This window comes from Antennarius striatus, chromosome 16 (assembly GCF_040054535.1).
Source record: "Antennarius striatus isolate MH-2024 chromosome 16, ASM4005453v1, whole genome shotgun sequence".
In the NCBI taxonomy this organism is placed as follows: Eukaryota; Metazoa; Chordata; class Actinopteri; order Lophiiformes; family Antennariidae; genus Antennarius; species Antennarius striatus.
In genome coordinates, this window is record NC_090791.1 from 2,368,494 (window position 1) to 2,382,786 (window position 14,293).

At 45.6% G+C, this 14,293-nt stretch overlaps 1 protein-coding gene across 2 annotated transcripts; it reads right to left on the minus strand.

The window, feature by feature from the left end:
- Positions 1-1,247: 1,247 nt before the first annotated feature.
- On the minus strand, positions 1,248-12,108 carry kmt5c (lysine methyltransferase 5C). 2 transcript variants are annotated; one of them, XM_068337313.1, is made up of 9 exons: positions 11,731-12,108; positions 11,169-11,301; positions 10,398-10,563; positions 10,215-10,324; positions 9,971-10,134; positions 9,565-9,584; positions 9,249-9,385; positions 8,952-9,112; positions 1,248-7,905 (listed from the first exon to the last, which is right to left on the minus strand). In XM_068337313.1, the coding sequence occupies exons 2-9, from the start codon at positions 11,279-11,281 to the stop codon at positions 2,666-2,668; spliced, it is 6,111 nt and encodes a 2,036-aa protein (XP_068193414.1). In that variant the 5' UTR covers positions 11,282-11,301; positions 11,731-12,108; the 3' UTR covers positions 1,248-2,665. The 2 variants fall into 2 exon arrangements, with proteins under 2 accessions (XP_068193414.1, XP_068193413.1); XM_068337312.1 differs by having other exon boundaries at positions 8,940-9,112.
- Positions 12,109-14,293: the final 2,185 nt, after the last annotated feature.

Here is a 14,293-nt window from a genome sequence, read left to right on the forward strand (position 1 = left end):
ACCAATTTCTCGTCTTTGCGGCGTTTCTGATTTTATTAATTTACAAACTTTGGAAAAAAAAAAAAAAAAAAAAGGGAAAAATGTCTGAAACTGTCAAGAAGTTTTATTTTATAACCTTTTAGTCCAAAACGCGAAGAAAATTATTTTAATTAAAAAAAAACCCCACATCCATTCAGAGACGTGACGTCAGGTGACGTCATCTAGTCCGTGCCTGTGCGTTGGTCGGACTCATTCTAAATTGGCGGGTAGTGATCCGGCTCCACGCGGAGGGTCAAGTCATTCTGGGTTCTGTCTACCTGTGGAATGTTCTCACCGTGTCACGCGCCCGGTCCGCGTCCTGGTTCGGCTCGTGCGCCACGGGGTCCGCCGGTCCCGGGCCAGGTGGGGCTGTCGCTGATTGGATGGATTCGTATCCGGTGCGATAAAGAGAGGGCGTCACCGAAACCACGTGACTGACGTCACGTCACGGATAAAGAAGGATGGAGCTGCGTGCAGTTATTCACTCCCCCTGCCGGCATCACGGGGGGGTTGATCCACTCATGACCCCCCACCACCACCACCACCACCACCGGCATCCAGTGACACCAGTCAGCGTGGAAATAACGGGACATAGCAGATTGTTTAGGAAGTAAATAAAAACAAACAGGAAGTCGATCCAAACTGTGGTGAAAAGAATTATTTTCAGTTCTGAGAATTTTATTAAAATTTCTCTTTCTGGAAATTTTTTTTTTTTTTTTTACATCTTAAAACCAGGAAGTTTATTTTTAAATGCATCAGACGTGATTTAATCGTCTGGAGATGATTAAATATAGCTTCTGATGTTTTCCAGGAGGAAAACTGGTTCTATTTTTATTTATTTTTATTTTTATATATGATTAACTCACATGGTTTAAATAAAAACATTTTTTTTAAAAAGACACTTTGAGGCCCAAAGTCAAAAATTAACCAAAATCTAGATGAAAAATAAAATTTAAATCCAAAAATGCAATCAATTAAAAAAGATAAGAGTAAAAAAACATCTTATCCGTCAGACAAGAGAAACTTTTTTTTAACTTTACCGTTTCCGCGACGCCTCCCTGAATAATGTTAAACAGCAGCTCAAAGTTTGAGCATGGAAATGTGAAAATTTGTTACACACATTTATTGATCAATGTCTTAAAAGTTTTCTTTATTTTTATTTGTGAACTTTATATATGTGGCGATTATCTCATCAAAATGTTTTCACTAGAAAAAAAACAATTTTTGGAGTAAATTAAATTCATAGATTTAGATATTTTAACCAAATGAATGTTGGGAGATAATTCAAGTAGAATTTGAACACACCTTCAGACAAAAAATATGACAGGAAATGGAGATGTTGAAGGTGACGGATTAAAAACAGATATTCTCCAGCACTGAAAGAAGTCACAGAGGAAAAAAATGAGTGTCTTTAATAATAGAAGCTACATTTGTACATTTGCACAGCAGACTTTCAGTAATAACTGCCAATTAGAAAAAACACTTTTTACCTGTGACAACTGAAAGACTGAACTTGTGAGGCTCTCAAATTAAATTCTACACGTAAAATATTAATAATTTCGTCCCATTAAATAATAATGATAAAAACATTTAATAGTATTAAACAATCAATGTGAAATATAAATTACATTAAAGCACCATTTTTCAAGGATGAGGATATTCAAATAAATTATTGGCCTTTCCATGTCAGACAGTACATTTTTGTGGTGGTGATGCGGTCGCGCCGGACTCCGCTCCCCCCCCAAGCCCGATGGCTAGAGTGACCCCTCCCACAATCAAGAGCAAATAATTTTACTTGTTATATAAACATCTACGAACAAAATGAAAAAAAACAACAACAGAAGGGTTGGTCGATGACGACGATTGTCACGTGGTAACGAGGAAATATTTCACTGTGTCTGAAAGTTTCTAGATCTACGCCTCAAATTCCTTAAAATACAACTAAAAACAACATTGTGTCGAAGTTTGTCTGCTGTGAAAAGCTGCCGTTCACGCCTGTTTTCACCAGTACAAACATCCTTGGTAATATATATATATCTTTATATATCATTTTACGTGGGGAAAATTATTGTGCATATCTAATGCAACAAAAAAAACAAAAAACTTTACTGTCTACAAACGACTAATACTTCTAGTGAGATTTCGGGAGTGCTATCGAAGGACACACCCGGCACACCTACTGACACACGAAGTGAGGAAACAGTTTGATGTGGTTCTAAAAACGAGGCTAGACTCTTTCAACAACCTCAACATATAGAGAGAAAAAATAAAATTAAAAAACGATGCCCATACATGTAGAAAAACCTCAAACGACTATGTTACAGAACAGGAAGTGGGCCGCCGGAACTCAAGTCACAAATATATTATCGTCTCGCGTTTCTTTCTGCACTTGTAATTTGGCATTGTCAACAAATCGTAGTGGATATTTCATCATATATATATTATATATATATATATATATATGTAAAAAACAAATCAAAACAGTAGTTGAAACACACTCATATGCTCACGACATAAAACCCTGTACAAGTTATTCATCAATAGTCCATCAAATCTAGAAAAAAACCAACCAGCAGGCTGGAACAACCTGGAGACTATGAATACAGTGTTTACAAAAGAGCAGATCTCGTGGAAATCCGCCACGAAATCAATCCGAGTACTGGAGATCTAAGTCCACTGTGCCGTCTGTCACCACCAGCCTCACCCTCTTGGGTTTTGTAGAACCCATGGAGTGAGACGTGGGTGCTGGTCCATAGTGGGGCGGGCCTTGGTGTTCCCCCGGGTGGCACTGCTGCTGCACATCTTTCCTGCAATGATCGTCTTGACCCTTGAGCCCCGAAAACCCGCCCAACGAAAAAGACGGGTTTGAAAGTTGAGGACCGCAGGGCTCGAGAACCAACCTCCCTTGGGTGCCTGAAGGTTCCATCAGGCAGTGGTAGGTGTAGTTGGTGGAGCCCAACCCTTGGCAACCATCAGCCCCATCCCTGAGACCGAGGGTCAACGAATGGTCTCCGCTGAAGTTCAGCACATAAGGAGGCCCTTGGTAGCCGTATGGGAATGAGGCTGAGGGCTGGCTCTTGTTTGCTGGTGCTGGGGTACCAGGTGGGGTACTGTGGATCAACTGGGGGCTTCTGTCCTGAGACATGGGTGAAAGAGATGACCCAAAGCTAAAGTCAAAAGGGTCTTGCTGAGTGTAGCATGGCTGGTGCTTGTCTGAGGTTGGCGTTGAGGGTTTGTCCTGCCTTGAACTCTTGTCTTGTGTCATGTAGCCGTCGGACATCTTCTGAAAGACAGGTCTTGGCATTGCGGAGAGGTTTCTGAATGCCATGTTGGCATCGATGCTGTCGTGTTTCTCAGAGGACATCTTACTTTTACAAAAAGACTGGGGGAAGGAGGAGTTAATTTTGCTGAAATGGGGGTGGGACTTCATCGCGTTGCTGGAGGAACCAAGATGGATGACATCCTTTCCAAATGCTTGAGCAGAGACGTTGCCTTTGTTTCGGTTCTCCAAACCAATGCCCACCTTCTGACTCTGCTGGGTCTTCTCAGCACCACCTGATTTTGCCCCGAGTGTTCTCGACGTGACGGTTGGGCTGCCAGCAGCCGTGGCGTCCTTACATGGTGCGCTGTACAAATTCTGACTCGGGTTGCCCCCTTGAAACTTAAGGACTCTGTGGATGACAGACGAGGTTTTCTCCGGACACTTGAACGGATTGTCAGGAGGGTTTGGATTTTTCACGGCAAAGAGCTGCGGAGAGAGGAATTTGTTGTAGGGCTGAGAAGACGGGACCGATTTAGACAGGAAACTCTGGGACACTCCTCGGACTGCGTTCGGCTGACTGTTTGCAAAAGACTGGGATTTGTTGGGGACGCTCATCCGATGGAAGGGGCCTTGTGTTCTGAGGCTGGACTGGACCTTTGGTTGGCTGGTGCTCGCCTTAACATTGAAGGGGGTGTGGGTTAATATTCCGGGAGTTTGGGATGCAGCAGGAGACGACGTGGCGCCAATCAACCGGGGCTTGGAGACCACGGACACGGATTGACCTTTAAGATCTTCTCTGGTCAGCCTCATCCCAGGGTTTTTACATATGACGCGATCCTTGGCAGTCAAGTCCGAGATCCCGTGAGCTGAAAAGCTGAAACTTGGGTTTGCTTGATTTCTGTCTTTGGAGGCATCTTTTCCTTCACATTCCAGTGAAACCGAGTCGTTTCTGGAAGAAATTAAACCTGGGAAAAACTGCAGATCCTCCCCGGCGAAGTTGTTTCCTGGACTGGGAGGGCCGAGGTACGGCGTTTCTGTTGCCCACGTGTCTGACGGGCTGTGAGAGAGGGGGCTGCTAAAGGGATCGGTGGGCGGATCCAGAGAGCACAGATCCGATGGGGAAGACGGAAGCATATTCTGTGGCTGATAATACCCCTCGAAGTTGAGGCACTGGAAGTCCAGAATATCATCGCAGCAGTTGGTGAAGCTGGGCTCTCCCGACAGCATGTTGTCTGGATTGGTGAAGGGAGGCGACTGGGACGGGGGCTGGATGACAGAATTGGACGCGCCGGAACAGACGGTCGGCTTTTCCAACGTCTGAGACGAACACAAACCCTCAGAGAGCCTCGAGAGACTGTTGTCTATCTGCTGGAGGGTGTGGCTGAGGCAGGTGGTGGGCGTTTCTAACGGGACGAACTTGCGCGGTCTCTCCATTTTCATCCTCGGTTTCCTTCCTCCGCCCGTCATTTCCGGTCTGTCGCTGCTGGTGTCTTCTACCGAGGTGATGACCTCGGTTTTATTGTCGGGCGGGGACGACAGCGACAGCGGCGAGAGAGACAGGGCTAACGGCGGCGCTGGCTGGGTTTTCAGCAGGACTGAGTCGTTGTTGAGTCGCTGCGGAAACTGGCACTCGTCTTTGAATTTGCTAAAGTCGAGACCGCCTTTCTTTTGCTTTGCTAAAATGTGACCTTTCATCTCTTTCTTAACATCAGGCTCTACTTTAAGTTCAGTTTGTCTGAGCTCCTCTTTGCTGTCTACCTCCCAAATATCCTCCGTCTTTCTGCGTAGTTTAATTACTGGCAATTGAAGACCATTTAAATCCACTTCGGGCTTCAGATTCTGTTGTGACCCATCCTGAAACAAGCAGCAATTATTTAGAAAACGATCTTCAATTTTTGTTCCTTGCCCTACAGGTAATAAGACCTGACCGTCACTCTCATTTTTTTCTGGCAGCAGCTTGAATCTATCTGCAAGTTTATTACCATCATCCTCTTTAATTTCTACCTTGTCAACCGTCGTTTCACCGGGCGCAAACGGACTCCCAGAGTCTTTGTCTGATTTTCCGCCTGAGGAGACATTCGCGCTTTGCTTTTCGCAAAGTCTCTCGCCTCTTTTTTTCAAGCGATGCAATCTGTTCTTGGACTTCTTGCTCGCGTGGACGTGAGCTTGTGCTGCCTCCATCTCCATGTTTAAAACGGTGACAGAATCCATGATGGCTTTAAAAGGATCGCATGTCACACTCTCCTCCTTCTCTATTTTTAATGCTAAGTTTTCCAGACTGTCTCCTTGCATCTCCCACACCCTTCCTTTCCTGCGCTTGAAACGCATCTTTAGATGAAGGCCTGGCTTCGTCTCCTCAAAACCACCTTGTGCTATTGACTTTTCGACCTTATCTTCCTTCAGTGACTTGTTTGGAATTGAACTTTTACCCCCGTGCTCTCGGATTCTAGCAGGATCGACTTCCTGGTTCCCATGCTCGAACTTATCGCTCCCTGTCTTGCCCATTTCGTCCAAATCTTCCTTCTCTAACTTACACTTTTCAACATTCCTCAACAAATGGCTTTGCTGCACTTCATTAGCTCGGGAGCGCAGCACTCGGTGAAAGGTCGTCAACTTTTTGGAGGTTAACTTCTGGACTTCTGTTCTCCTACATCTACGTTTAACTTCTCTTTCCGTCTCGCCGCTCTCCTCCGGACACGATCCGGAGCCCTGCTTTAATTCTGCGGCTGGATTTGCCTCGGCGCCTTCTTTGAAAACTTCCGAAGTGCAATTGAAACTCGACTCGGACTCGACTTCCATAGCGCTACGAAATGTACGCTTCTTCAGAGGTATGTTGGACTGTATGTGCGCCTGCGGGTTAGTGTCTGGGTGCGCATTGGTCGTGGTTTTGGCTGGAATATGTGACTGGTGAGGTAGTGGGTCGAGGCGGGTGACCGGTAGGTCGCGGTGCCTCTGCGGTGACTGTATCTGAACGCTGTTCCTACTCCTTTCAGCGCTCCCCGTCGAGGGGACCTCTTTGCCCGGGTCTCCCTTGGCGCTTTGTTTGTCGTTCGCTTTCGTTTTGGCTGCTCTTGGCCTCAACTTTCGCTGTCTCATAATCGTTCCCTGCACTGAACACTGGTCCGTACCTCCGTTTAATTCAGGCTCTTCATCTTCCCCCTCGGAGTCCTGTTGAGAAGCCAACATAGGTAACCCTCTACCTACGAGATCTCCACGAAATGTTTTATCTAGAAAGGTTTCATCTTTTCTTAAAATATCAGACAGCAGGACTTTTGCCTGTTTTATAACAATTTCTTCTTTTGTCATTTGTTCTTGCGCACCTCCCACCACTGTACGTGCATCCTTGGCTTTATTTCTCGTGCACCTGAAATCGTTCGGACCTCTAAGTCTTTCACTAGGTAATACTCTACCACGAGACTCTTTGGGTTCTTCCGAGACCGCGTAACTTTTACCTTCCCCGACTATAGAAGCAGTTTTCTCCTCTTTCTGCCCTCCCGTTTGACTTTTCACTCCGTCCCGTCGTTCCCTCCGCGCGTCGCTTTCTGCTCCAGTCTGTATTTCTATCACCTTGCCATCCACCCTTTTCTCGTCGCCTACAGATTCACTAACCTGCCTCTTCCTGACTTGTACTTTATCGATTGCCTTGAAAAACATTTCCCTCACCCCTCTGTTACCTTCAGCTGTGCAGACCTCTGAACTTCCTCCCTGCCTCTGCTGAGATCTGGACGCTCTTCTGTTTGCCTGCACTGTCAGCGCCGCTGGTCTAGGACTCTGCCTGCTCCTTCCTCGCACCGTCACGCTTTCTGTCCTGCTTTTAGAAGTCTTTTCTGCTTCTAAACTTTGTGGCACTGATAACCTCGTGAGGTTGACCGTAAGGTATTGCTTCAGAGATATTAGCGGATTGTCCCCGGCTTTCTGTCTCCAACAAACTTCTCCGAGGGACGGAGCTTTCGCTGTCCCTCGAACCATTCGATCGTGAGCCGTGTCCACGACGAGCTTCTCTTTGATTGCGCCGTCCGTCGTCTCCTGAGTCGCCAAAATGCAGTTCTTGTCAACATGGACAGGGTGACAATCGCTGGCGTCGTTGCTGGACTCTGCCTGGTGTGTTACCGCAGTAACTACCAAACTTCTTAACCTTGAAGAGTTCCTCCTGTGTGCTTCCCGCCACTCCAACACTTTCACCGGCTTCCCGTTCAGTCCTGCGTTACTCAGCGGAGTTCTACTCTTCTGATGAACGGGTACGGAGGACTTCGGCGCGAACGGTTCCATGTTCAGCTTCCCGCCGTTATTTTCTTCACCGGACGAAACCGCTTTCCGGTTCAATCTGTTCCGGTCCGGCTTCACGTTCTCCAGCTGCTGAAGCAAGGCTCTTTCTTTGCTGTTCGGATCCCGACAGTTGAGTAAGAAATCCACCGAATGGCGTCGAACTCTGATCCTCAGGTTCCGAAGAGTAACTTGGGACAAAAGTGGAAGTGCGCGCCGCGGTTTGGCGGCGGGGGATTTTAGTTGGTGCTTTCCTGATTGTCTGTGCTTCTCCCGTCTCCAGTTCTTCGTCTGATGAAACTTCCTGTTCTTCAAGGCATTTCTCCTCATCTGCTGGGTGAAGGAATTTCTAGAGGGGATGGCTGCGAACAAAAGACAACAAAAGAAGCAGTTACACACCAACGCATCACGTCTGACGAGCAGGTAATGAAATCAAAGATCGCCACCAGATTAATAATTATTTCCGCTGCATCTCTTTTTAAAACTGGAAGGACACAGGGGCTGTGACCACACCTCCCCCAGAAGGTGAGCAAACAGGTTATCGAGGGTAACTCCACATGCCCCCCCTCTGGTGGAGGCATTAAAACATTGCAGGATTTAGTGTTCTCACTCATTTAATTGGTTTCACTTAACAGAATGATTAAGCTCCTCTTACTTCTCTCTCTCTCTCACACACACACACACACACACACACCACAAAGGTTTTCCATAACCGATCCAACAGCTTTGTGAGGAACGTTCCACAGAATCGTGGTAACATGAAGAGGCCAAACAACCGGCATTAAACAACCTCATTCCCCTTTAGATCAAATTTCAATTCCATATTTAAATACCAAAGACGCCATTCACGGTAATTACAGAGCAATTCAACACTCCCATCTGTTTCTAAAGATAAAGACAATACTGTTCATTTGCAGCTGAAGTGGACAACAGAGAACAAACGTGAAGCAGGAGCCTCAGAGCCGCCGACCTCAAAGCAGGAAACGATCAAATTTGTCATTTTCAAAATTTTAGTTTTAAATCTGATCCAAATTCATGCAGATGAAATGTGACTTTTACTTCTGTATTTCACCGTTTTCATTTTTACGTAGGTGAATATAGTGCAGATTGTGACCTGAGACGACCTTTGTGGATGAATTATCCTGAAGGCGTTTAGTTTGATGACGCATTTTACAACCTCTGAAATGATAATTAGACTGCTGTGATTTCAGTTTAACAAGCTGTTAGTCCGGACATTACTGAGGTATGATTACATCGCGCCGGTAACATTCCCAGAAGCGGGTGCCAAGCCGGTTCTCCGCGTTAGCCGCACGTCAACCGTTTACTTTCAATTTGATGAAGGCGATTTTTTGAGCTCACGATTACTTGTTAGTTTCTATTAACGGAATCAGATTACCTTTGAAGATACCTGAGTGTATTCCTGGTATTCCCGGTCTTGTGGGAAGGTGGCCCTTCTCTCTGTGATGGCGGAGGTATCGCTCCCTCAGCCGGTACTTCTGGCCTACGGAGTCCTTTGTTTCTTCGCACTCAGGCTGCTTCCCTCGGTGTTGGAAGTGACCTTCCCCGTTCCTGAAAAAAACGTTAAAATTCAAAAAACTTCTCTCATATCCGATGAACAAAATCTTGCATTTTCAATAGAATAACAACAACAAAAAAACACGGAATATAAATGCAGAGGTGCCGTCTGCTCGGATGATGGACACACCTCTCGCAGGTGCAGCATTCACACATTTCATTGCCTTCTCCAAAAAAGCTGGCGCCATAGTAACAGGTGATCTCCTCCCCAGGTGAGATGGGCCGAATCGCTTCGACACATGCGATATTCTTCTCACCTGGGACGAACTGGGCGGGTAGGAATAGAGAAGGGGAGACAAAAAAACACAGCAAATGACAAAGGTTTGGTCGGCCCACGGGACGAACGGAGACACAAGGAAATGGAAGTCTGTCACGGAATAAAAACGACGCATCGATTGTTTCAATACGCCAATTTCCTTTAGAGACGGAGAAATGTTAACACTTACCTTGCAGTTTGGTTTGCAGTCTTTCATCCCAAAAGACGAATAAAGAGAGAAAAAATTGAATATGTTAATAAATCACTTCATCAATGAATGAAAGAAAGAAAGAAAAGACTCGACTGTTTAAACATCAAACAATAAAACAGAATTTATTGAACTTGCGTGTTCGGTGTGGATCATTGAAACGATTGATCGGATTAAAAACAACTTCTTTCAGATTATAAAGTAATTTTAGTCATTTTTAATTCAAATAAAGTCACGGCTGTAAAATCATTCAACGCTAACTTTAAAATTAAATTGATGGACAAGTTTTTGTGTTATTGACACCATATTCTAGTTTTGTTTAAAAAACCTGTTTTCTCCAAAATGTCTCACTGCTATTGGTGACTGCTTTTGATCTCTACCGACTCACCGTGGTTGATGAACGCCGCCGGCCCGAGCCACAGCTGCGCGCAGCGTTTCCGTGTGGAATACATGACGCTGAAGTCGTTGACGCCCGCCCTTAGCACGGCGCTGTCGGCGGGGCTCAGCTCGGCAATGCAGCCCAGCAGCACCTCCACCCGCTCGCCTGCGAACCTGCAGGGCGACACCTCCAGCGTCAGACACAGGCTAGACCGTAAGCCGTCCAACACGCCAGACGCACGGTCAATCATTACCAGTGCCTCGTCGAGGTTATCTTCGCTCCGTTGGTCTCGGAGGAGTACCTGTCGCACGACTCGATCTTGATGCCGCTGTCCAATAGGAAGGCACTGAGGTAGCGAGAAACCTGCAGACACAACAGAGGGTTTAGAGCGCGCAGTGGAGAATCGAAGCTGATAAATGCTAAGACGTTGGCCTACATGTTGCCTCAGCAGCTCCTGCCGATGGTTCCCCAAAGCGTTAAAGTAGTCACCGGCCAGTTCGCCCACCGTCAGCGCCTCGAAGGTGGCGTTGAAGTCATGCGTGCGCTGAAAGCGTAGCAGGGTCTCCTTCAGATTACCCCAGCGCCGGACCTCCGGCGGGGGGCTGAAACAGAGCGGCGGATATGGAGAAACAAATCATCACCTTGTAAATCAGTCAGTCAATCAGTCAACAATTTTTAAAAAAAACGCTTGAGATCATCCGTGTGAATCTGAACTTGTGTATCTTTCAAGCTTAAAAAAGCTCATTTATATCTGAACATTTAAATTAGGGGAGAAATCCGACACTAACTTTCACTTTTTATTAAACGTAGTTACAAAACAAACACCGTTTCGAGCGGTTTCAGCAGCTCAACTGTTATTTTAGTATAATTTTCTTGCAGAAACACCACACTGCAGATCTGCTGCAGCCCCAGTGTGCACAAACCAGAATGCAGCGCGATGCAAACGTTCTGCTGCACCGCTGCAGTGCTCCGGCAACAGTTTCCACCTCACCTGCATGTGTTGGAAAAAAGGAGCTGGCAGACACCAGGAGCTGCAAAAATCACTTCTATTTACACATCATGGCTTCCTCAATGAGGAATGTTTACCTGTGGTGTTTACTTATGTGACTAGCTCCTGGACATGTGTGTGACAAACCCAACAGAGGAAGTCAATAAGCTGTCACTGATGGAGAGAGTGGGGGGGGGGGGTTCTGCGTGACAGATTTACCTGATGTTCATTTTGTGGGTGCTGAAGCCCAGCAGGGGGTCCAGCACCAAACTGGTGGCCAGGTCATCGGTCTCACACAGCTCCTTCACACTCATTCTAGTGCATCCGTCCATTGCCTCCCACCATCAGCATGCTGCAATTAAGCGTCACAGATTACCATCAAAACAACAACAATAACAACAACAACAACAAAGTGCAGCTGATCCGCTCTGCAGACGTCATGACAGCGCAGCGCCGCATCAATTGCGCGCTGGCGGGACGTGCACATCTGTTTTCCCGCACTCCTTATCCGGTTCTCACGGTGATTGATTACGTTTATGCAACTTAAAGCGCAGAGGGGGGGGGGGTCCCATTAGGGTTCGTAGCTCATTAGCTTAGCATCATCTCACAGGATGAGGAGAGGAGAGGGGGATGCTAATGCTACGTTAGCACAGGCGGCCCGCGGCTAACCGGACGTCACCGCTCCGATATTGTTGCTAATATCCGGGTATTTAGAGCCGACTTGTGCGGGGAAGAGCTCTCACGGTGATGCGGGTCCACCCGGCGCGTTTAGCGGACTCACCTGGGAGTGTTTTGTCGCCAAAGAACGTGTCGTCAGGTGGACAGGTTGTCTCCAGCCGCGCTCCTTCCCTCGCTGCGGGTCCCGTGCAGCTGAGCGGTGACGGTTAGCCTAGCAACGCAGCTAGCTAGCCGTCCTCCGTCCTGCTGGTGGCGGCTAGCCCGGCCGGAGGAAAATGGAGTCTCCCCGTCACTTTTTTTTAGAACGAATAGGAAGGTTCACCACCGCGCGCGCAAGACTCACCTACGTGCGCGAACATACAACATACATGACGACGCACATACGTGTGTTACGTAGCTAGCTTAGCTAGCTAGCTTCGCAAAACGATCATCTAGTAGCAAAAGTTGATGGGCAATGTCCAGTGCAACCCAACTACTCGCTAGCCACGCCCCCGCACTGCGCTATTCGCTGAGGTCAAGGTCAATTTTACAAATACATTTTTTTTCCTCAAATCCGGATCTGTGATTGGTTAGTTCAACCTGGGCGGGACTTAGAGCGCTGGTTTGTTAGTAAATGCTGCTTAGCGGCTCTCGTAATCAGTCACGCCAGAGCCTGTCCGTCCCTGCAGGGCAGAGGTTCCAATGTTTGTCTTTATTGTGGGACTGAAACCTTTATATCAAACCTCATGTTTACAGTTTAGATCACGATTCTAAGAAGCACTACCTTGTATTTACACCGTAACACACGGAGGTGTGGCCAACAGAGCTATATCCTCTGTCTTTTTTCAAAATGGCAGTTGTTTATGTTTCAGCAGGGGAAGAGTGAAAGTGGACATGTGTTTAAATACATGTGTGTTCTTCAATGGAAACTTCCAAGAAACCTCCAATATCTCCTTTGTGGAGATGTTGGAGGTGTGTGATGATGCAAAGTGTTGCACACATGTCCACTGATGGTTGTTTCCCATCTTTGCAGCTTCAGGTTGAAGCAAATTAGATTTAAATTTAATGTGAATGCATTCACAGCCTGAGACGCGTCGAACTGGAATAAGAAGCGTTCCTCTGCAGGATCCGTTTTCAGGTCGGACCACCAGGCCTCTGCACCATCCCTGCAGACATTTCCCTTCCTTGGGTTGAAAGGGTTCATTTATGTTTGCAATAGGAATCATGGGAATTCTCTCACATCCCTTGAGGGTGCAGCTTTCAATAAGAGCAGTCCCATAATTATCATAATTCGTTCAGTAATTCCACTCCAGGCTGACCTTAAGGTTGTAAAAATCATTTGTTTTCTAAATTTTGTTTGCATTTGAGCCAGTAAATGAACCTGTAACACATCATCTCCCATTCTGTTTAAATGCATGTTATATATACACCTCGTATTTACCTTTGGACTCCACCGTGACAAAGTCCACCATGATTAACGTTTTGCAGAAGCACATCAATCATTCAGACAATATTATCGACTTTGCATATCTGCTTTCCATTGCAACAAATATTAGATCGATACGCTGTTCAGAAATGTTATCAGGGGTTGCAGGCAGGTGAAGAAAGAAATGAAAACTGGAATTATGCAACTTGAAACAATTTAAACTGGATATTTTTAGAGGGATTATTTACGATCCCAGGCAACAAAATCCAAGGTCTCAGAGCGAAAAGCAAACATCACTGAGTCAGCAAAAGGCTGTTTGTCATGTGGCCGAGTGTAAGAGGTCAAGAGGTCACACCATAAAATTCTAAATATCTTCCTGAACATTTTGCTCCATCTTACTTCCATTTGTAATTTTTAAAATCTGTTTCTTTTTAAGACAAAAAAAAAGATTCCAAACTATTTCTGAAGGCTGAAACAATTCTGAGCAACTATTTTGCATTTTTTCACCCAGTTTGGCTCCAAATATTTAAATTTTTTCAGTATACTTTTAACTCCACAGAAGAATTGCTCCTCGTCATCATCACACACACAGCAAGGACCAACCAGACACAAGTGTGCAAATTCAGTTTTATTTCTACCTTATAACAGAGACAGTTTGTGACCGATATGAAATCAAAATACAAATAAAAAATACAGTTAATTTGTTATTTCTTTATTGTATTTAATGTAATCATTTCGTTTCTACCCTGCGACAGTGCATGGTGCAAAACATCCCTGATTGATTGAAAAATCCTACAGTAATAATAAGCTTGAAGTGTTGAGCGTTAAAATCTGTGAGTAAAAAGAAAGAGAAACGTAATCTTAAGAGGTAAAAGCAGGAAATAGAGAAGAATGGTTGAAAATATCTGGAAGCAAAGGTTTGTACAGCCGTGAAGATGGGATGGGAAGGACTTAATCAGCTCTTTTATATAAAGGACAGAATCTATGGGTTCCATAATAGAGATTACAGTAGATTATCTTACATGAACCACTTAGTTATTGTTTTGCATTGTTTATGACACTCTTTCTCCTACGCCGCTCAAAGTAGATCCATTTCTGACCCGATGACCTTTAACCTTTAACAGCACGTCAACTGAAGGTTTCGCCCCAACGACGCAGCTTAGATGTCGTTTTCCTCATATGCAATAAATAGACGATGTTTGTTTGAAATTTCACTTCCTGAGTTGATCTTATTGGTTATGAACCGAAGCACGAGCGCACA